The 22107-nt window shown below is 38.9% G+C and overlaps 1 protein-coding gene across 1 annotated transcript in view; it reads left to right on the forward strand.

Moving 5' to 3' along the window:
- The window catches only part of raver2 (ribonucleoprotein, PTB-binding 2), a 68743-nt gene that overhangs the window by 18263 nt on the left and 28373 nt on the right, over positions 1-22107 (forward strand). The window contains 2 exon segments of the mRNA XM_054603407.1: positions 19672-19979; positions 20762-20926. Of these exon segments, the coding sequence (XP_054459382.1) occupies positions 19672-19979; positions 20762-20926 (473 nt within the window).

Genomic DNA, 22107 nt, shown 5'->3' on the forward strand with positions numbered 1-22107 from the left:
CGTGTGTGTGCGTGTGTGTGTGTTTGGAGATTCCCAACTGCTTCAGTTAGAGAGGTGTGGAGGATTGATATCAAGCCTCTGTAGCTTTTCACCCTGTGTGTGTGTCTGTGTGTGTGCGCTGAAGGATTCGAATATTTTCATGATCCGGTAACCCTGGGGCTTGTCACCTCTTCAATTACCCCAAACACAACCTCAACCTTTGTGATTTACCTCTGCGTGTATGTATATTTGTTTGTGTATGACTGTTTGTGAATGTGTATGTTTAATGTGTGTCATAACACATGTAAAGCTGTGCATCTGTGTGTGTGAAATGTTGGTGTGTGTGTGTGTGTGTGTGTGTGTGTGTGTGTGTGTGTGTGTGTGTGTGTGTGTGTGTGTGTGTGTGTGTGTGTGTGTGTGTGTGTGTGTGTGTGTGAGTGACACAGCGGTCGGGTTGAACTTGCTTGCCATCGGATCGGTTTTCATGGCAGCTGGATAACATCACACCAACCAAGTGTTTACAGTCTTAGTCACTCCTCTCCTTCCTCTCTCCCTCCTTTTCTTTTGTCTCTTTCACCTTTCCTGCCTCTCGAAGCCTCGCAGCTTTTAGAAAATAATAATAATTTCCGTCTTTGCCACCATGCAACAGTTGCAAGATTTGAAGTGAAGCACTCAGTGAAGCAATTTAAGTGAATGAGCTGAAATGTGCTGACAAATTCCGAATTGGAAGCTCTTGAAGCCCAGACCTTCAGCCCCGTTGAGCACACCATTGTGTATATAATATAAGGGAAAAGATACAAACATTGTATATGGAGATCCACAATCTCATACAGACGCAGACATACTGTTTTGACTATTTCCACTTGAGCAAGGGAAAATACATTTACATTTTGTGAAACATAACTATAATAATGGCAAAAATAAAATTGGAAAATTGTGAGATGATAATGTTGAAAATGTTCTTTAATGTTATGTTATTTTCTGAAAGTATTAATATGAGGGAGTTCCTTCTCTTCATTGTTCTTGTTACTTCAAGGTCTTTAAGGCTTCTTCTTGTATCTCTCCCTCTTTGCTTCTCACTGCTAAGGTATGTTTGAGTTGCACTTGAGTTTTGGTGGTGATTTTTGTTCGACTTTTACAGGATGGCTGTTGTTGTTGCTGCATCTGTGAAGCAGAAAATGTCTCCTGTGAAGTAGGGTTTGACACTACAGAGGCTTAGAAATCAGGATAAAGTCTGAATTGCTTGTTTGTAGAATAAATTGTCAAGCAACACTTGAAATGTTATTTATTGCTTCTTTAGCGCTCACCAAAAGATACACACTTTTCTCTCTTGAATAGAGGGACCACTGAGCCATTATGGTAATTAAATAAACATCTACTGCTTGATGCCCCATATCAAGAGAAACGGGGATGAAATAAATCCTCAGTTAGTATTTAACAATAACAGCTCCCATGATTCACAATTGTTGAATGGTGACAAAAAATATTAAATGTTTTATTCATTTTCTTTCTCTTTGTACTTTATTGTAGTTTTTTTCCTTACGTAACGCCGACAGTACTTTGTAGCATATTTCTTATCTTGCAACAAAATGTGCTATTCTTTTGGGGTATAAAACAAGGAACTCAATATTTACTGACCAGCTTATGATATGGACGGAAAACATTATGTTTCATGTTTCATAAAAGAAGGAAATTATATTACATAAACTATGGAAATCTAAAACAATATTCTTAACATCAGCAGGTGGTGAGGGAGAGTTTTTGACTTAAAACATTGGCTTCGGGCGGGGTTCAAGCCAAAAGGGTTAAGGCCCAGTACGACTCTTATGAAGAACAAAAGCTAACCGAGAAATGGGGCGGTTCCTTGAGTCACTGTATCAGCAGGAGATGAGATTCAGAGACAAGGACGAACAGAGGGAATGTAATCAATCTCAGCTAATATTATGCAGAGAATTAGCCAGGAATTAGCATAGCCCTTCGAGGTAATCTGTTCATCTATTTTACAGGACGTATCTGGCTTTAATATACTTTGTTCATCTTAAACAAGGGAGTGCATCAACAGGAGTTCAGTTACATTTCCCCGCAAGGTTGAATTATAAAAATGTTATGAGGGTGGAATTATTTTCCTGCAAATCATGCTGCATGGTTGATCATTTTTCATCAAATTTGAACTGAGTACTCTCGAAGAATTAAAAGTAAATTTGATCAACAGATTCTTTTGTTAGTAGAGAAATATTGAGCTTTGTTGTACATTTAATATCACAGTATTCAAAAGAAGCCATGTTTTGTTATTGTGAGGCAGAACTACAGCAGAGCACAGTTGTTGTCTGTCAGATAGGCATAAATTATAAAATTGGTTTATATTGGTTTCACATATCTTTCTGCTGTTGTTATCAGCCCTTGGGTTCTGTAATTAAATATTTATCCTGTGAAAGAAGAGAAAGTACTCTCTTTGAAATTTGTTTACGGTTTTAGTGTCATCAGATAAATTAATCTTTTGTAATGTCTCAAAGTATATGGGATCAATGTTTTGTTGGTGAATATATGGCCCAACATGGAAGTACTTTTTATTTATTTATATGATTTATAGATAACAATCAATGTTTAGATTACACATAAATCTTAAATATGTTATGCAACAGCTTAAGCTCATCTTGGTCACAACACATGTTCAAAAAAGGATGAACTAAAGATGGTTCAGGCTCTCCTGTCTAGTAGCTATGGACCAAAAATGGCTTAACTCCCAGGAGAACATAAATTGTGTTGTTTTTTTTTGTGTGTGCAGAGAGGTTTTTATAATGGGTGTGAAATGCACACATATTCCCAGAGCTGAGTGTATCACATACTGTATGCAGACACAAAAACACAGTCAAGCATGCACAAGAATATTCTGAATGCTAAGGTTGTCACTTGGGAGTGTGACTCTGTTTGTTTTGAAAGGTAAAGTTTGTGTGTACTTTGGGATTCCTTTCAGTTTTCACACCTGTTTCATTTTCACTTGGTTTTTATGATTACTAGACCTATCAGATATAGGAATTACTTCACACACTGTAACATACACTAGTTAATGGAAAATAGTGTTTATCTTCTTAGCTTTTATTTTCATAATTTAGTTTTTCATTCCTATCAGTACATTTTATATAGATATAATCCATCATATCCTGGCTGGCTAGTTTCCGCTTTGTTGATTTTCCAGCTATTCTTCTGTCTATATGAAATCATTTTACCTTCTTCTTTCTCTGACCAATGCTGGATTTTTAAGCCAATGTGTTGAAACCTAATATGTTTAAGAGTTCAAAAAAGATATAATATACCAGCCAATATAATTTTTTTAGTTATTCAAGTCATGGTATGTCCTAGCTCTTAGCATTTCGAGATATCAACCGTTACGATATGTCTTTTTTAACATAAACACATTACAAAAAGAAAAAGTTTGACCCACCAACCAATTCTGTGTCCGGTTACAAGTTTCAATATCTGGACACTATGTAAACAGCGTTTCTCCTCTTGACTCTGTTAAGATATATGACTCACCTTAATGAGACTCACCTTTTGTGTCTATTTGTAGGCTTCAGTTTTGGTGTCCTTTTCCTTGAGGTTAATGTAATTGGCTTCTCCTGGGATATAGGTGTTAACTACACCAAATCTTTCTGGGGAGGCATTAGTAATTGACCTTGTGGTAATTATTTCATAGTACACATTTTTTATTTTATTTTGCTCTTATTGAATTATCTGGGTGTAACAAAAAAGATTGCCATGATAAACTTTCATCCTCGTTCTGTCTTATAGTCCTCTGGTGTTTTCTCACTGTTTGTGTTAGTTAGTTAGTGGAACCTCTCCTGGCTCGTCTCCGACCTCTGCTCTAATTGAAAAGTACTGCTCAGAACAGCTTTGGCATGCATCTGCACCTCATGACTACATCAGCTCACTGAGCTGGCCTCCACCGTTGGACTTATTAGGCCATACTGATGGGAGTGTTTATGTGTCTGTGTCTGTCGGTGTGTATTGCCGGTGTGTTTAAGCGCGTCCTGCTGTGTGTGTGTGTGTGTGTGTGTGTGTGTGTGTGTGGTGTGTGGGTGTGGGTGTGTATATGTATGTAACTCCCTGTCTCCATTTACGGCTGTGCTTCGGGCTGTTGCTTTGGGCTGTTGCTTCAGCTCCTCGGCTAATGATGATTTTTCCTTAAACACCCACCCCCTGAACACACACATATTCCACACACATACGAGTGCCATCACCTCACTTCTTACTGAGCACCATTTAACCATAACCCTTTTTACCAGCCAAGATATCCCTTTTCCCCTTGCTTCTTTCCTTCCTTGGGTCCTTTCCTCACTATTAGCAAATTGGAGGCATTTTACCAGCAGCTTGTTAGCTGGCCCATGGCCTACATTCAAAAAGTGAAGCATCGATCATTATCTGTCTCCATAACTCGCAATACTATGTTGTGGGATTGCCAGCGCTGTATAAAATCTCATTATCAGAGCAGATTACGTGTTGGCTGCAAATTTGGCGCATTCAGACTCCAGCTCTATTGATGTGTGATTTTAATTTTGGCGTTCGCAGTCCTAAATGTTTGAACTCACCTAAGGCCTTTAATAAATGATGCTGTGTGTTTGTCATTAAAATCAGACTGCACTCTTTTGGTATTAATACAGTATCAGAACAGGCCCCAAAAAAAGAATCATATTCAAATTCAGGATTAAAGGGTTTCAATTATTTATTTCTTATTATGATATTCTATTTTACATGATTCATTTCTACTGAAAAAGCAAATGTCTGAGATAAAAAAATAAAAAAAACGCAGGTCAGAAAGACAGTTGTCCTTTGGACTAAACCTTACTTTTTAAATATTGAATATATTGAGATAGTATAGAAAGTTTGAAGCTTGTTTTAGTTTCAGGTGTCTTCTGCTGAGGGTTTATTATTTTTTTATTCTAAATTGAAACCTCAGCCAGAGAACCAGACAGGCAGCTTGCCAGGCACGCAGATGCACACATTTACATATGTACCCACAGTCTGTTGGAATCTGCAGGCATCAATCAATCCAACCATCCAACTAGCCGGCCAACCAGCCACAGTGACCCAGCCGCTTCCACATGAAGTCCAGAGGTATGTGTGCTAATTCGACAGTGCTGCGGAACCAGGGATCTGGGAATACAATGGCGGGGTTTATCATGGGAATCCCAGCCTTTCAATGGAGGTCTTTGTGTTTGTCGCTGCACTGTCCCGTAATGAAGACAACACATGCTTGCCTAAAGTTCATTGGCTTGTCACTTCGTATAAGTAGGTTTGTGTGTGTGTGTGTGTGACGGTGTGGATTAAATGCACCAGCTTAGGGAGGAGTACAGGTTCACTTGTCCTGCAGTCACACAGAAGTAGCACCATCTATCACATGTAATCCACTGCCTTTTTTCTGTTGGAGTTTATATCAACAAGCTATTGTCTCGCTTGAATTTTTAAAATAAATGTCCTTGTCTTTGGGTTGCTGTTGGTGTTGCTGAATGGAGAGTTGATTAGCTTTGCTGTTAGTCATTTGTGATGTCCAGGAGGCTGCACTTACGTGGAATTTTGCCGTCAGAGAATCGGCTGTGGTTCACTGCCTTGGGGTTTCTGCAATAGTTTGAAGAAAAACATTAAGCTCATTATATGCAGAATCACTACGGTTGGGTATCGAATGCAGGGTTTGAGTTGTAATCAAATGCCAAATGCATAGGGACACGTTGTTTCTATTTGCCTCAGTTCTGCTCATAGATTCCTTAAAATCCCTTTTCATTGTGAAGTTTTGGAACAACCTCACTGCCTTTTTATATTTGTGGTTATGAATGTGTCAAAGCACATAGAAAGAAGAAGCAGAGGTGATAGAACAGGATGTTAATGCACACAAACGGTTTGCAAGTATGTCTGACATGACAAAGAAATTGCTGCAGCAAGGTTTAGGAAACATATTTGTCCATTTAAAATGAATCTACTTCATAAAAAGTGTTTTATAATTAACGCTGTTCTTTCATGGGCCGCAAAACATCTTACTTTCAAATTCTTCACTGCAGAAGTTACTATTTCTGTCTTTTCTAACCAAAGTTGCCAATTTTTTTTATTTTAATGTGTACATTTGCTGTTGACTTTGAACACAATATGTCAATTTGATTTAATGTTACTTCATATGACAACATTTTTACATTTCATTACTTTTAAGATTTATGTCAACAACACGAAAAACATCCTACAATTTTGGAAGCATTAGGTGTATTTTTCCTATTACCACCTCAGTACATTGAATTGGAGCCTACACTGGTTTATAGTAATATATATATATATATTTTCCCTTAATAATTATGCTTGAGTTTTGACCTCACTCATGGTGAATTTACTTTCTTTTACTATAGTGAAATTAAGCTATATTCTAACATAAAAATGATAAACATAATTTTTCTTTGTAACAATAAAGCTAAAAGAAATTGTACAAATTCTGAAGAGTTTTGAGCACTCATATCACTGCACAGTAGATGTAATTATTAATGTTAGGACATATAAGAGAGCACTTAATTCAGTGGAACAAGACATCGTGTGTTTTTATGTGTGTGTGAGTGATTGGGGTTGTTCTGTCTGGACTACACAACCATTTTGAGACTCAACACTACCCTTTTTCTGTTTTTCTGTTTTTCTTTTATTCTTTTTTTCTTCACTATCTCCCTGTCTGACAGCAGCTGAGTCCATCTAATTGCTTCCTTGGACAGCAGCTTGTCACTACCTCTCCCTCTCCCTCGCTGTGCCTCCCTCCATCCTCCCCTCTTTTCTTTTTCTCCCTCTCTGTCATCATCTGTCCATCTGTCACCTTGTGAATCACCAAATGTAAATCAGTACAGGCCACGCGAATATGATATGGCTGTTATCTTTGATCACACTCAACACAGACACACACGCCCTGTTTTTTCTTAGCTCCTGCTGTCAGATTGACTGAATATGTGGATATGCCATATCATGTTTCACGTTTATGCATGTGCTTTCTTTTTGTGTATGTATGTGTTCACCATTTTAAATCCTTCAGTTTCCTTCAGAGTTTTATTAGACCAAGTGCACTGTGGATCGCTAATGCAGTGAGAACGACCCCCACACACCGGCTAAAGCTAGTTAAAAAAAAAACTCCTCATGTTTGACACCGATAAAGGACAAGAAGATGATGATGATGATTGGGGTGGTTCTCTTTCCTTTGCTGGTTCTCATTGGCATTATCGTTACAAAGCTACATTCAATAATGGGGCCCCACATATGGCTACTCCAGAAGCTGCCTCATTGTTCCTGTATGTCACATCCACAAGTCCATAACTAGCATAACAATATTTTCATTTATCCATATTATAATATCCGACTGTCCTGTCATAGATTGACAAATGCAGATATACAATGGGGGAAATAATTATTTGATCCCTTGCCGATTTTGTAAGTTTGCCCACTGACAAAGAAATGAACGATCTATAATTGTTATGGTAGGTTTATTTTAACAGTGAGAGACAGAATATAAAAAAGATAATCCAGAAAATCACATTATATAAAAGTTATAAATTGATTTGCATTTGATCGAGTGAAATAAGTATTTGAGCCCCTACCAACCAGCAAGAATTCTGGCTCCCACATACCGGTTAGATTAGTCCTTTCACTTTAAGAAAGTACTCTGAATCTCAACTCGTTACCTGTATGAAAGACATCTGTCTCAATTCATTACCTGTATAAAAGACACCTGTCCACAGAATCAATCAATCAGATTCCAACTTCTCCACCATGGGCAAGACCAAAGAGCTGTCTAAGGACGTCGGGGCAAAGATTGTAGACCTGCACAAGGCTGGAATGGGCTACAAGACCATCGGAAAGCAGCTTGGTGAGAAGGAGACAACTGTTGGTGCGATTATTCAGAAATGGAAGAAACACAAAATGACCATCAATCGCCCTCGGTCTGGGGCTCCACGCAAGATCTCGCCTCGTGGGGTATCGATGATCATGAGAAAGGTTAGGGATCAGCCCAGAACTACACGGGAGGAACTTGTTAATGATCTCAAGACAGCTGGGACCACAGTCACCAAGAAAACCATTGGTAACACACTACGCCGTAATGGTTTAAAATCCTGCAGCGCCTGCAAGGTCCCCCTGCTCAAGAAGGCACATGTACAGGCCCGTCTGAAGTTTGCCAATGAACAACTGAATGATTCAGAGAAGGCTTGGGAGAAGGTAATGTGGTCAGATGAGACCAAAATCAAGCTATTTGGCATCAACTCAACTCGCCGTGTTTGGAGGAAGAGAAATGCTGATTATAACCCCAAGAACACCATCCCCACCGTCAAGCATGGAGGTGGAAACATTATGCTTTGGGGGTGTTTCTCTGCTAAGGGGACAGGACGACTTCACGGCATCGAGGGGAGGATGGACGGGGCCATGTACCGTGAAATCTTGGGCGACAACTCAGCCAGGACACTGAAAATGGGTCGTGGATGGGTCTTCCAGCACGACAATGACCCAAAACATACGGCCAAGGCAACAAAGGAGTGGCTCAAGAAGAAGCACATTAAGGTCATGGAGTGGCCTAGCCAGTCTCCGGACCTTAATCCCATAGAAAATCTGTGGAGGGAGCTGAAGCTTAGAGTTGCCAAGCGACAGCCTTGAAACCTTCAGGATTTGGAGAAGATCTGCAAAGAGGAGTGGACCAAAATCCCTCCTGAGATGTGCGCAAACCTGGTGACCAACTACAAGAAGCGTCTGACCTCTGTGCTTGCCAACAACGGTTTCTCCACCAAGTACTGAGTCATGTTTTGTTAGGGGATCAAATACTTATTTCACTCGATCAAATGCAAATCAATTTATAACTTTTATATAATGTGATTTTCTGGATTTTCTTTTTGATATTCTGTCTCTCAATGTTAAAATAAACCTACCATAATAATTATAGATCGTTCATTTCTTTGTCAGTGGGCAAATTTACAAAATCGGCAAGGGATCAAATAATTATTTCCCCCACTGTAAATAGGGGGGATGTACACACACACACACACACACACACATATATATATTTGTGTATACAGAGGTGTATTGGTGTAAAAGTTGCAGCAACAACTGATGCACAAACACTTAACAAACACCAAACCAACCACTGCCCTTGGTCTAGTTAGAAGCAAGGGACATTTTTATGATATGTTATGGTTCTACAACAGTCTAGATATTCTTTAAAAAAATATCCTTTGTGTAGAGCAGGAGTTCACAACCCCTGTGTCACATCTGCACTAATTACTTGTATTGTTCTCACTTTGCTGCATCTTTACTTGTGACTTCTAGTCAAGGCCGCAACAACAAGATAGTGATTTTCAACTAAAGTAGGTCATCATTAATGAAGGTTGTTTGTCACCCACTAAGCTACTCAATCTGGTTTCTGTGTTTTTATTACTGTTGCAACTAGCTAGCAAAAATTATAAAAAATGGGTGGCTACTTTCTAGCTTGCAACTGCTAGAAGAGACTAGCCTAGCATACATAGGGCACCAAATGCCAGTGTTTCTTCTTGGATCTGTCTTGCAACTGCACCAAGTGAGTTAGGGATTTTGCAAAATACCGGCATTGATGATAACCTTGAATTTAAAAAAATGAAAAATTGATAATTTGATTTAAAAAATCGACAAAAAAGCCTTCCGCTAGCTGTGCTGTGGTGGATAGTAAAAGGGCCCTCTCAGGCCAGGGGCCTCAGTGCAGTGTCTGCACTGCCTTTATTTATGCCACTGGCACGGGATCACATGAAGTTATGGGTTATGGTTTTAAAAAAAGCTTTCTTGGAGTCCACTATTGCCTCCAACAATTTTGCTGTGATTTATTCCATTTGTATTGCTTTGCCAAAACTTGCTTTGCGGTCAGCAATGACTGTGTATAGTTCTGAAAAATAATTGTGTGGGGTTTTTTTCTTTTCATAAAGCAAACAGCAGCTTTGAACAATGGAAGTGCTGCTGGAGTGTGTGAGCACTTTGGTAAATGTAACTCAAATCTGGAGTAACTGCTGTAGAAACCAGCTTTGGCAAATACATGTTTGAAGCTATCTGTTGACAATCAGAAATAAAGCTTGTAGAAAAATGCAGGCATCTCTGAAATATGCATGAGGGAAAATGTGCAGATGTCTCGTTAATTCATAATCACTTACATTGTAAACCTTCAAGTTTCTCTCTTCCGTAACTGTAACTACAGTTTGTGTCAGAGGTGTCTTATCTGTTGTTCACACCAGTGCATGTGAAAAATACACACACACAGACACAGACACATAAACACACAGACAAGGACCCACACACATATAATCTCACTCTTATGATTGAAAGCTTCTGTAAAAATCAAGACGGTAGACATAGAAACACACATATACACACAGTGTTAGTGTCTGATTACTTCTGGGAACAGCGTTGTCAGGGCTCTCAACCGTGCTTTCTATGTTTAAGAAGCACACAAATGCACGGAAAAGATAAGAGGAGTTTACGATAAACAGCTGACCACAGAAACACACACACACACACACACACACACACACACACACACACACACACACACACACACACACACACACACACACACACACACACAAACAGCTGGTCTCAAGTCTTCAGTGTACATTAAATGAGGAAGTGGTGCCTCTCTGAGGTATGGTTAGGATTTTAGTTTTGAATATGTCTTGTTTTTTTTGTGGGTCTGTAAGAGATATAGAAAGAGATTAGAGAGCGAGAGACCAAATGAGCTAATATGTAACTAGAGCTTACTTTCTATTGCATTTTTGTTTTAGATTCTTTAAATGTGTTGATTTTATATCATTAACAAAGCCTTTTTTATCTCGAATTGATCTCTATGTAGCGTGTGCAGTTTCTGAGAAAACAGACTTACTGGTTTCACTTGCTTGCATGTGAGTGATGGAATGAGACATTATCACTGGTATATGGTTTAACTAATGTGTGTGAGAGCTAAAGATTACAATGAATCACATTAGGGCTGCAAATTATAATTTTTCCCTTTTGATTAATCTGCCAGTTATTTTTAGGATTACTCATTTTGTCTATGTGAAAAATGCCTATTATGATTAGTGACAGCTTCAAGTTCTTTGCTCTATCTGACCATCCCGAAAATATTTGTATTGATGTTATAAAGTAATATGATTTTTCTTTTCTAATACAAAGAAAGTGTAGAGTCTCATATTCAATGAGTTGACACCAGAGAATGTCTGGCTTTTTGCTTGAAATGTAACAAATTGATTGATCAATCAATTACAATTATACAGGTGATAGCGTTGTTGTGTCTGCTCGTAGTGACCAACTGTTTTTGAACCCCTCCGTTTTGTGATTTGAGATTAGATTTTAGGTGTTTCGGTAGATCATTGATCAAATTCAGTATTTTGTTTTTTAACTGAAGGCTGTCAAAGAAGAGAGGGAAGGAGAGGAGTAGAAGCTGAAAGCAGAATAGGTGGTGGTAGGATGTTAAGGAACTGAATTGATGGATGGAGGATGAAGGTGGACGTTAGGATTGACTTAAAATGACAGAATGTGTGACTAATCGTAGAAAGGGAGACGGAAAGAGGGCGGGCATGACAGACAGAACAATGAGATTGAGAAATGATCTACTGGAAGGATCAATAGATAATCAATTGATGACACAATGCCTAGCAGGGAGCGGGATATCATTCATAATTAAAAGCATTTTCACTTTTTGTTTTTTTTACTGTCTTCAAACTGCAGAGTATCTGTTCCTACTTTGGAATTTGTTTTCACCAGAAATGCAAATATTGATATGTTTACTACACTGTATAAAAGCTCACAACATTGCATTTGTGGATATGTTAAATGATGCATCCATTTTCAGAGTGAAATGTTTCAAAGAGGGACAGAGCGTTGGAGTGAACAATGCAGCTGTGGGTGGGTGGGTGGGCGGCTGGTTGAAGAGACGCCGAGTGGTAGATCCACTCAGCAACTGCCTCTTATGCATCTCATCCCTCCATTTCTCCATCGCTCTCTCCATCCGCATCTAACACCCACCAACCTCATATACTTCACCATAACATTTAAATACCACTGCTACAGCTGATTACATCAAACACATTAATACGAAATTGTGCAAAAAACCTTTAGCCTCAAGTTCAGCTGTTGTCATTGTTTGATTTTGTAGCCACTACTTCTTAGTATTAATATCCTCCTTTTTAAAGTTACATTCTGTAATATTTGGCAACTACTGTATTCATGTTTCATTCATATTTCTGCAGTTTTTTTCTGCATCTTGCACCACACTTTTCCGAGAGTTTCTTTCAGAAGTAACCAGTTGATGAGAGCGTTTTTAGTTAGTGTTTCATACTTTGGTATCATCTACGCTTGAAGAACATGGCACTCTACTTCTGATAGAACCCAACCCATTGACATACAGTGTAGAATAAGCTGTAGAAGTCAGTGGAATTTACAGTATTTATTTATTTATTTTCATACCATTTCAGTCGAGTGTAAAACAAGTCCAAGCTGGAGCAGTATTGACATTGAGTTTAAATGGGGCTGAAGACCAAAAACAAGTTGTGGCCATTTTAATATTACTCCTATTGTTGTCTTACTGTTGAACATATCAAATATCACTCGCTAGAGTCCTATGCATTAGTTTGAAATGTGATCAGAACAGGAAAACACATGTATTTTCCTTAAAGTTGTATTGGTCATAAGTCAGAAAAATAATTAGTTAGAAATAACATTTCTTACATAGTGATATTTGGACACGCACACTTGCTGTATAATATAGGAAACAAGCCTGCTCTTCTAAATGACAGTGAATGTGATATTAAATAATTCTGCATTTTCATGGGAAGTTGACAGCTGACTGTCAGCAGAGCAGCCTCTCCAGTTGCATAAGCAGCCACCATTATTGGGAAGGAAAGCCAGAAAAAAGCCTACCGACTGGACTTGATCAGGACCAATAGTTGTCATAGGCAGGTCAGGACAAGTCCAAATCAAGATGAGATAATAGAAAACTGAAGGACCCAGTCTGGCAGTTTGTCAAAAACAGTTATATGTATATAACAGTTTTATTTTACTTTACTCAAACCATTCAAAATGATACATGCAGTAGCAGTAAGCTAATTTATTTATTTATTATTTTACAATTATGATTAAAATCTATTGAACCCAAATATATTTTAGCACCTAATGTCTGCTCAAAGACTGGAATGTCCGCTCAAAGACGGGAGTGGAAGTGGTGACTGTGGTGGCTGAAGTACTGTGGGGAGGGCTGATGGATGGAAACAGTGAGAGAGACGGGAAAACGGGAGCAGAACCAAGAGGAGGGGGTGATGATGGAGAGGATGGGAGGGCCGACGTGTTGGAAGACAAAGGGCTCTGAGGATGAGAGGACCACTGGAGAGAGAGCACGGGAGGATGAAAGAGGAGGATGCAGCTCGTCTGAAGTGTTTACTCATGTAGAAGCTGTAGCAGAGTGGCCGGGAGGAATACAAAGCCACAGAGATGCAAAGAAGGATGAGAGTTTATTGGTGCTACAGAGCTAAGAGGCAAACTCACGACTGTGTCATAGCTGTTTTAAATTGCATGTTTATACTTGTAGACATGCTTGCTGTTAGTGTTTTAGCATAAATAGTTAAAGTGAAAAGTTCCACATAACATGCTTCAATTATCATCCTGTTTTTATCTTTTATTTGTGAAATCTTTTTCGGAATGTTTGCCTTTCAGACAATTTAAATGTTTGGTTAGCCTTTCAGATTAAAGCTGTGCTTCTTCATCTTTAGAGATGATGTTTGCTGTGTGATCTGAGGATTTATACACTTTACAGTTCACAGTCAAGAACAGCCTCGGGGGCCTTCATTGTTAGGATGATTCAGAGGAGACTCAGTGCGCTTGGTGGTGTGTATCATCTGTGTGTGTGATTGATAACGAAAGAGCAGCAGATCCACAGAGAGCTCATCCCTCCTTGCCTGTCAGCCTCGGCTCAAACACATGGATAATATTACCTTTTGTTCAGGTTGAAATTGCAATGATGATGTAATTTCTAAACACCATACTCAGCGCCTTGGTTTCATCTTATCTTCCTTTCATCTCTTAAGTAAATTTAAATCTTCGACATCATTACTCAAGCAACTTTTCACCTTTAGCACAGATGATGGGTCTGTGAAATGGATGACAATATCATTTTTCACTTGATGGCCTGTAAGAGATGAAGGTATCATAAAATACATAATAAATTACTTACTTCCAGGTTAGTTGTTGGTGGAAATATCTCCTTTAAATATTTTTTAATGTTGCCCTTGGATTATAATTTTGAATTTTATTGATAAGTCTCTTGTCAAGGGGAAAGCTCTCAGATGAAAAACAGAAATATGAATATTAGCTGTAGGTCAAGGTTATCTCATCCAGGGTCTAGGTAATTTATTGAATATCAAAAGAAATTATTACAAATTGAAGATACATTTACCATATTTATGTTGTGTTCACCTCATATGGGATAGTTAATGAAAGAGTTACAGGCAGGTTGATAAATCAAGAGGAGGGGAAAGACGGTTTTATGATAACTAAGAATGACGTGAAAGGGTTTAAAATACTGAGCATGAACACAATGACATTATATCCAATATATTTGGGTTTACATGGAAAGATGAATGTGGATGACGTTCATGTTAACTTGGTTTTCAGGCACTTTTGTATTAACTCAAGTCACATGTATCTGAGTTTTCTGAAAATATTGAATTCCCAAGCATCATTAAGACTTGGATGTTGTTGTGAACAATGTTTACAAGTTGGAAAGTCAAAACTCTGATATGACATGAGTGCGACATTAGCCCATTAACTTCCTACCCCTTGGCTAATTAGCATGAAGGACAGTATAGCTGAAATTGATGCACAAAGGGTAACTTCATTTTGGTGCTAGATGAAAAGTCAGGGTATCACCAAAGTAAGTAGTATTCACCATCTGGAAATCACAAATGTCCTCACAAAATTTTAGTTTAATGGTCTTTTTAGTGAATAAATCAAAGAGAAACAAGAGTGGTAATTGGATTTTGTGAGACTCTTTTCTCCATCTGAGACTTTCATCTAGGCCTTGGGGCCAAGATGAAGCAGCGGGACCACCTTCCACACAGCACGCGGACCAGCCACCTCAAGTTTCAGGGGTCCGCCTTGGCGTTCCTAACTCCCCTGTTTTTAATTAGCTCCTTCAACAGGGAATGTGGCAGCACAATTGCATCCTTCGAGGTGATTTCAACAGAGGATTTTCTTTTATTTTCCTGTGCCCCTACACACTCCTCATAGGAACATGCAGAGTAATCGACATTTTCAGAAGCAGAGACCTATAATTAAGACGTATGCGCTTTTGTGAATATTTTTTTCATGTTTTTTCTTTCTTTTTCTTTTTTCATTCGTTCACTTGGAAACCCACTCAGTGAATTATAAGGTTATATTGTAAGATATTTAAGCGTCTTAGAGTTCTCCCTTTTCACTGCTGGAGAAAGTATTGAGCAGGATTTGACGTCAGCCCCCGCTTGCAGGCAGCACTGTGTCATTAGAGGCAATAGAAAGATAGAGAGCTTGAGCATAATGCCCAAACCATATTCTCTCCATCTCATCCTAATGCCTAATGTTAGGTAGCGTACTTAGTGGGTTAAACCAGATTAGGCTCTCAGCTTAGTGTAAGAGATCCATTACAGAGTGTGTGTGTGAGTGTGTTGGAGTATTAGATGGGGTTTGAGGTAATTGATTTGGGTGGAGGCGGTATCTGAAGACGGATAGAGACACATGGAGATAGAGAAACTGAGGGGGAAGTAGTGAGAGAGACCGAAGGACAGACGGACGGACATAAAAAAAAAATGTATCTGAAGAAATACGGTAGTCAGAGAGCAGTAAGGTGAGAGAGTAGGCACGAAAAGACAAAAATGTAGAGATCGATAGAGCTACAGATGCAGAAGAGGGAGAAAGACAAGAACAGGCAGGCTGATGGATAAAGATACAGAGAGGTGAGGATTGATTTTCTGTGTTCGTCAGATCCTGACCTTGTATTAGATCTGCCTACATTGATGTTCCTGTAAAAACTAGGAGGCCTGTGGAGCAAATGTCCCAATTGTTCCTCATTTCAACATTTTTTCATTTTATTTCTTATATTTTCCATCCAAGACTCCAGCCTCCTACCTGATGTGCACATGAGTCATAGATGCCTGAACATGTTTTATGAGGAAAAAACTTCTTTACAGTCTTTTTAACCAACAATGTGGACGTCTATGTGTAGGGATTGGTTGGTATACTACACAGATACTGTAGCTTTGATGATAGATGAGAGAGGTGGTGTTTGTGTGCAGGTCATTGGGGTCGACCTGTGTTACATGTTGTGAAACCAGGTCTCCTAATCTCCTGTCTGCTCCGCATATGTTGCAACTGTTTGATACATTTTGATTTGAAGGCCTGCACCAGAGTTTAGAAGGAAAGTACGTATTCTGCGCACATTGAGAGAGGGTCTAGATTGTTTCCATAACTGCTTTCTGCATTTAAGTCTTAAATTATAATTTGATTAGTTGATAATTAACAGGCAATTTTGATTAATGATGGAAGTCTTTTTTCAAGGGAAAATGCCACAAATTCTCGGTTTCGAGCCCCACAAATGGCAAATCCTGCCTTCTGTGTTGTGCAATGTGAATACGTGATCTAGGAAAATTGTGATGAAGATTTCCCCCTTTTGAATATGAAAATAACCAGCAGATTTTGTGATAATGAAATTGATTTATAGATCTTCAAATCTATCAAAATAGTTTCCAAATTTGTCAATATATTTATTTTTTCACTGTGCCATTGTAATGTGTTTTTTTTTTTTTGTGCTTGTTTGACACCTCTGCGTGAAACTGTAAGGGCTACCTAGGACTAAATTAACTGGTTTGTGCCAAAAATCTTGAATATGAATTTTCTTTTTATTTTAAAATACCATTATGTATGAAAGGTGGCTTTAAAAGTTAGCAGCTGCGTAGAGAGGCTGTTCTAGTTGGCATAGATTCCAAACTGTTAAAATGGATTTCAGTGCCAAACAGTTTACAATACTTAGTTCTTGTGCTATTGCCTAAATCATCACCTCATACCTCAATTATTATTATCGGTCTTGCCATTTCTGGGGGTCTTCTCCATTTTGGACCACAGAACATATACACATTAACACAGCAGGCACGGACACAAACGCCTTCACATACATGGATGCAGATTGAGGCGTGTAGGCTGTTAATGACCTGTTGTTTGGAGTAGCTATAAAAATACCCAATTTGGATATAAAGTAACATTTGCATACCTTGATTTTGTGGTACTCAACTTATCCTCCACACTACCAGTTGTCAGGCTTTCACTTTCACTTCCAACTAGTAGCACTATTAACAGAAACACAAAAAATAGGTTGCATCAAAAACCATGCAAATTAAAACATGTTGCTGTTTTAAGTTTTCTTAAGATTACTGTAAATGTTGCATACATGTTATCTATAGTGATATATAAATCAAAGGACAGTTCAATGTGTTGAATATAAGGAAACTGGAAACAGCCTCAGGCTCCACCCTGATGTAGGTTAGATAGCGGAAAAGTGTTTGTTGAATAAAGCATAGTGCACTGGAGAAGAGTTGTGCAACATGTTTTAATTTGATGGACATGCATTTAAGATCACATAAGCCTACATTTCTCTTTGTGTGCAGTGAAATTAAGCTGTTCAAGGTGCTCTTAAATGGATCTCTCCAAAATCACAGAAACCCTTTTTTCTGTTTCACTTTGATTAGACACATTTAGACCAGCCCAACAGCCAAACCACCTTTTGTTCAGCATGGAAAGTTTCACCTTCTGTTGTTCTACTATACTATGAATATTTATTGTATCTCCTATGTGTACTGAGATGTGATGCAATCCAGTTAAAGTCTGAGCATTGGTTTTGAGAGAAGTTGCTCATTACAAAGCATTTTGACTCCATCACTATGGTTACGCTGGACCCCAGAAGATGTTTCTTAGCATCAATAAACATTTTTATTTATATTAAAGTTTGTTTTGGCCGTACTAATGCCCTGTGTTTTCTTACTCGAGGTGGCATGGTTAGAAGTTTACAATTCAAATTAATAGTTGAATAGTTCAATCTGAGAGCTGCATAATGCAATTTCACTTTAACACTGACAGCCTCTTGAGCAGGTCCAGTGGGTCAGCAGAAACATTGAGAGACATTTGCGTTTTCAGAGCTGTGATTAAAAAATCGCTGATTGTCTGGTCAAAGTCACAGCTGGGCAAAGTTGTTTATTCTGAGACTTTTTTGACTTAATTGAACTGAGTCCAGTCTCAGCATTGTGTACATCTTGAATCTGGTCATTGGTGAATTACTTCTTCTTACCTACTTTATAGATCAGTGTTATCCAGCAACTGGTCTGAGATGCCCAGTTTACCCTCTATTTGAGTTTGGTTATCCAGTTGAGTTTTCACTTTTTTGAGTGTGTATATATATTTTTGTAATCCTCTGAGCCTGTTGTTTTTATATATAATTTACACGTTTTGTGTTTTTCCTATTCAATAAGAAAGATGTGCAACACAAAACTTTCTTAACAGACCTTCTGTCTTTGTCAGTCACACTCACACAAACATTAGGTTTTCACCTACACGTGGCACATCAATTTATTACCATATCGTTTCCCAGCCCATGAATCCGTCCATGGCTGTTTTTTCATGCAAGGCTGTTTAAGGTCCTATAAGCTCCTAATGTTTTTTACATTCACTGTGTTCCTCTCTTTCAGCTTACTTACACAGTTTTGTGTGTGGATTTATCAATGGGCCTTTACACTTTGTGTTTTTAATTTTTTTTAATCAATGAGCTGGGTATCACTGAAAACGAAAGAAAGCCTATTGGGAATTCTAATCAAGGCTTTACTGACTGGATAGCAACTTATAAATAAATATCGAAGCCTTTTCAATAGACTTAGAGGACATATAGATATATTTTTTAACACAGCAGAGGTTTTCAGTTTCAATAAAGGAAGAGAGAACATATCTGAAAAGAGAAAGCAAACATGAAACTAGGGAAGTGATTGGAAGAGAGAGAGAGAAACTCTGTCATGATAATGTGACATAAAGAAATATTATCACAGGCATGGAAAAGAGGCTAACATTTGTCTTTAGGTATTCCAGTTAAATTGCCAGTACTGTTTATACGTAGTATTCATCAATACTATTGTTTCTCTGACACATATATCAGTTTTCAAATTAGATATGGTGTTTATATGTGTGTGTCACAGTGGATTCCCCCTACGTAGTGGCTCCCTATTGGCTTTCTAGCTAATGTGTTGTCTTTCTCTCTGTGTATCTGTCTGTCTGTCTTTATGACTGTCTGTCTGTGAATTTGGTTGTCTGTGCCCAAACTTTTACCCCCAATGTTTTTTGTCACATACATCCGGCATGTCATTTATTTTCTTTGCTTTTTTCATGCGAGTTGTTTTTTGCATGTTTTTTTGACTGTGCGTCTCCATCCTGCATCTCCACAAACTGCTTTCTGCCTGTTTTTCAATGTCTGCTTTAAATGTATGTTTGTGTTTGTCTCCGTCTGCTCGCCTCTCACACGTCCCCGTCCATTTATGTCTGTGTGTCTCTTTCTTTGTGTCTGTCCTTGTCTTCGTCTGTCTTTTCCTCTCGTCGCTGTCTCCATAATGTCCCCTCCTCCAGCTTTTGTGACTTTGCTGAACGGGGACCAGGCTCAGGATGCCATCCGCTCCCTCCACCACAGCACTGTCCGGGGACGCTTGATCAACGTCACGCTGCAGCCCACCGACTCCCTGCTCTGCCTCACCAACCTGCCCCACACCTTCACTGCCCAGCAGTTTGAAGAGATGGTACGCGCCTACGGGAATATTGAGCGCTCCTTCCTGGTGTACAGCGAGCTGACGGGCCACTCCAAAGGATATGGGTTTGTTGAATACATGAAAAAGGATTCTGCTTCACGGGCCCGTTCTGAGCTGCTGGGCCGACCGCTGGTATGTTGGAGCAGTTGTTAAAATGTATCCTCTCATGTTTGATTATTTCATATAGTTATTACATTTTTATGTGAAAGAACCGGGGCCAAACCAGGACTTAACTTTAATTGAGTTGACTTGAATTGACTCAATTTGACTACAGTTTAAATTATGTGATTTGACTTGATTTGATAAAATAATAACCCCACATTTTTTTAAGGTAATTTATTGTAACAATTAATTTTATTATAGTGGATTGGACTACTGCCCAACTCAAAGCAGGTAACACCTTTATAAAAATGTAATTAAGCCCTCAAACAAAACTGCGATAAGCTGGCCTTATTTGGTATAAACAAAGTGAGTGAAAGAGGAGTGATACATTTTAGTCATTGGTCACATCCTCACATTGAGATGTTCCCTGCAATAACATATAAAATGTGAAACTACAGTTTAAACACAACACTGATCTGAGGGAGGAAACGCTGAGAAAACAGAAAACATCTACTCATCTCATTTTAGTGCAGTTTACTTGAAATTATACAGGAGATTGTCTGACCTCGCATTTCTGATTGGCTCAATCAGTGAAACAAAACTGTAGATGGAAGTGTGAAGCTTAAGGGCTGATGAGCTTTTAAAATCAACACTTTTGAGCCAAGAGGATGAATATATAATACCAAATAAAGTTATATTTACTCAAATTTTTTCTCACAATAAATGCAGAATCTAATGGGAGCTTATGCAGTATAGGAGTGGGAAGCGAGTTCAGGGTCTTAAAAATCTGATCGTTTGGTCTGATTGTGCAGGATGATCGATCATTGATGGTGCAGTGGATGGATGTCAACCAACTGAGCCAAGAGGAAAATCTGCATTCCAAGTGTCTGTGTATAAACCGGCTGCCGCTGGACCTCTGTGACTCTGAAGAACTGACCCAGCTCTTCTCGGAAACATACAAACCTGTCTTCTGCCAGGTGAGTGTGTTTATTTATGCATGTTTATGATTGGGGGTGATAGACAATTGTTCAGTCTTACCATAATAACATTCTAACAAAAATGTGAAAGGGCCTTTAGTTTTCAGTCTTCATACAATCAGATCTGCAACATTAGAGCAGGGTCGTCCTCCAATCAGAGGATAGGTGGTTCGATCCCTGGCTCCGTCGGTCCATGTCGATGCTCTGAAAGAAAAATGATATTCGGTGATATTGTCTCACAAGCTCCATCAAAGTCTGCTTAGTATTTATGTCACTTTAAAATGCTTCCCTTCTTCAACGCACATGTTAATCAGTCAAACACCACAAGGTGAGATGTGCTGATATCAAATTCAGAGGTCAGGGTCCCTATTGGACAATCTAGCAGTATCACCAAGCAACTGTTTCCATGGTGAGTTGTGACACCAGCCCCACCCGTCAACTCCCTCCCTTCCTCCCACTCTGCTGTGTTTCAGTTCAGCTGAGTTATATACCACCCTGCCCCTTTACACCCAGTGCACCCCCACATTCCTATTTAGACACCACTCAAAGGTATCTGTCATCAGCTGCAAATCCAGTTTTAGCTCCACCCCTTTGCCCCACTCCCACATAGAAATCAATACACCCACATCATCCTTGTCCCATGATGCTTTGTGGGTGTTTAGCTCATGTTGCTTCACTGTTGCAAAGCCAGCAGGCTTTGACCTATGGTTCAGCATTTTTGTTGATGTACAGAACTGCACTTCAGCTTGTATTCACTAGAGATACTTGAAGCACAGAGCTGCAGAACCCTGTACACCAATGAACAGGATGCTAAAACAACAGATACAGGGATATGAAAAAATACAAGGTAGCATTCAAACGAGTATTATTTTACGAACAAGCCTGTGTGGCAGAGTTCTGCGAAGCAATTTTAATCATAACTGCTGTTTTGTTTCATTTGACGCACTCTATGTCCACGTTAGCTGGTCCGTTGTGATACTACTGGGAATACTCTCGATTTCAATGCAGGAAAACACAAATATTTTCTAAAAAGCATCTCTCGCATAGCGACAGCTCTGTTTTAAGGGTTGTCCCCAGAAATGATTATTGGGGCAATCTGTCTGCTTTTTGATTTTCCACCATAAAGATTGATTATTTGATATATTTGGGCATCCCAGAGAGCTAGGTGTTTATGGTGCTGA

This window comes from Anoplopoma fimbria, chromosome 8 (assembly GCF_027596085.1).
Source record: "Anoplopoma fimbria isolate UVic2021 breed Golden Eagle Sablefish chromosome 8, Afim_UVic_2022, whole genome shotgun sequence".
NCBI lineage: Eukaryota > Metazoa > Chordata > Actinopteri > Perciformes > Anoplopomatidae > Anoplopoma > Anoplopoma fimbria.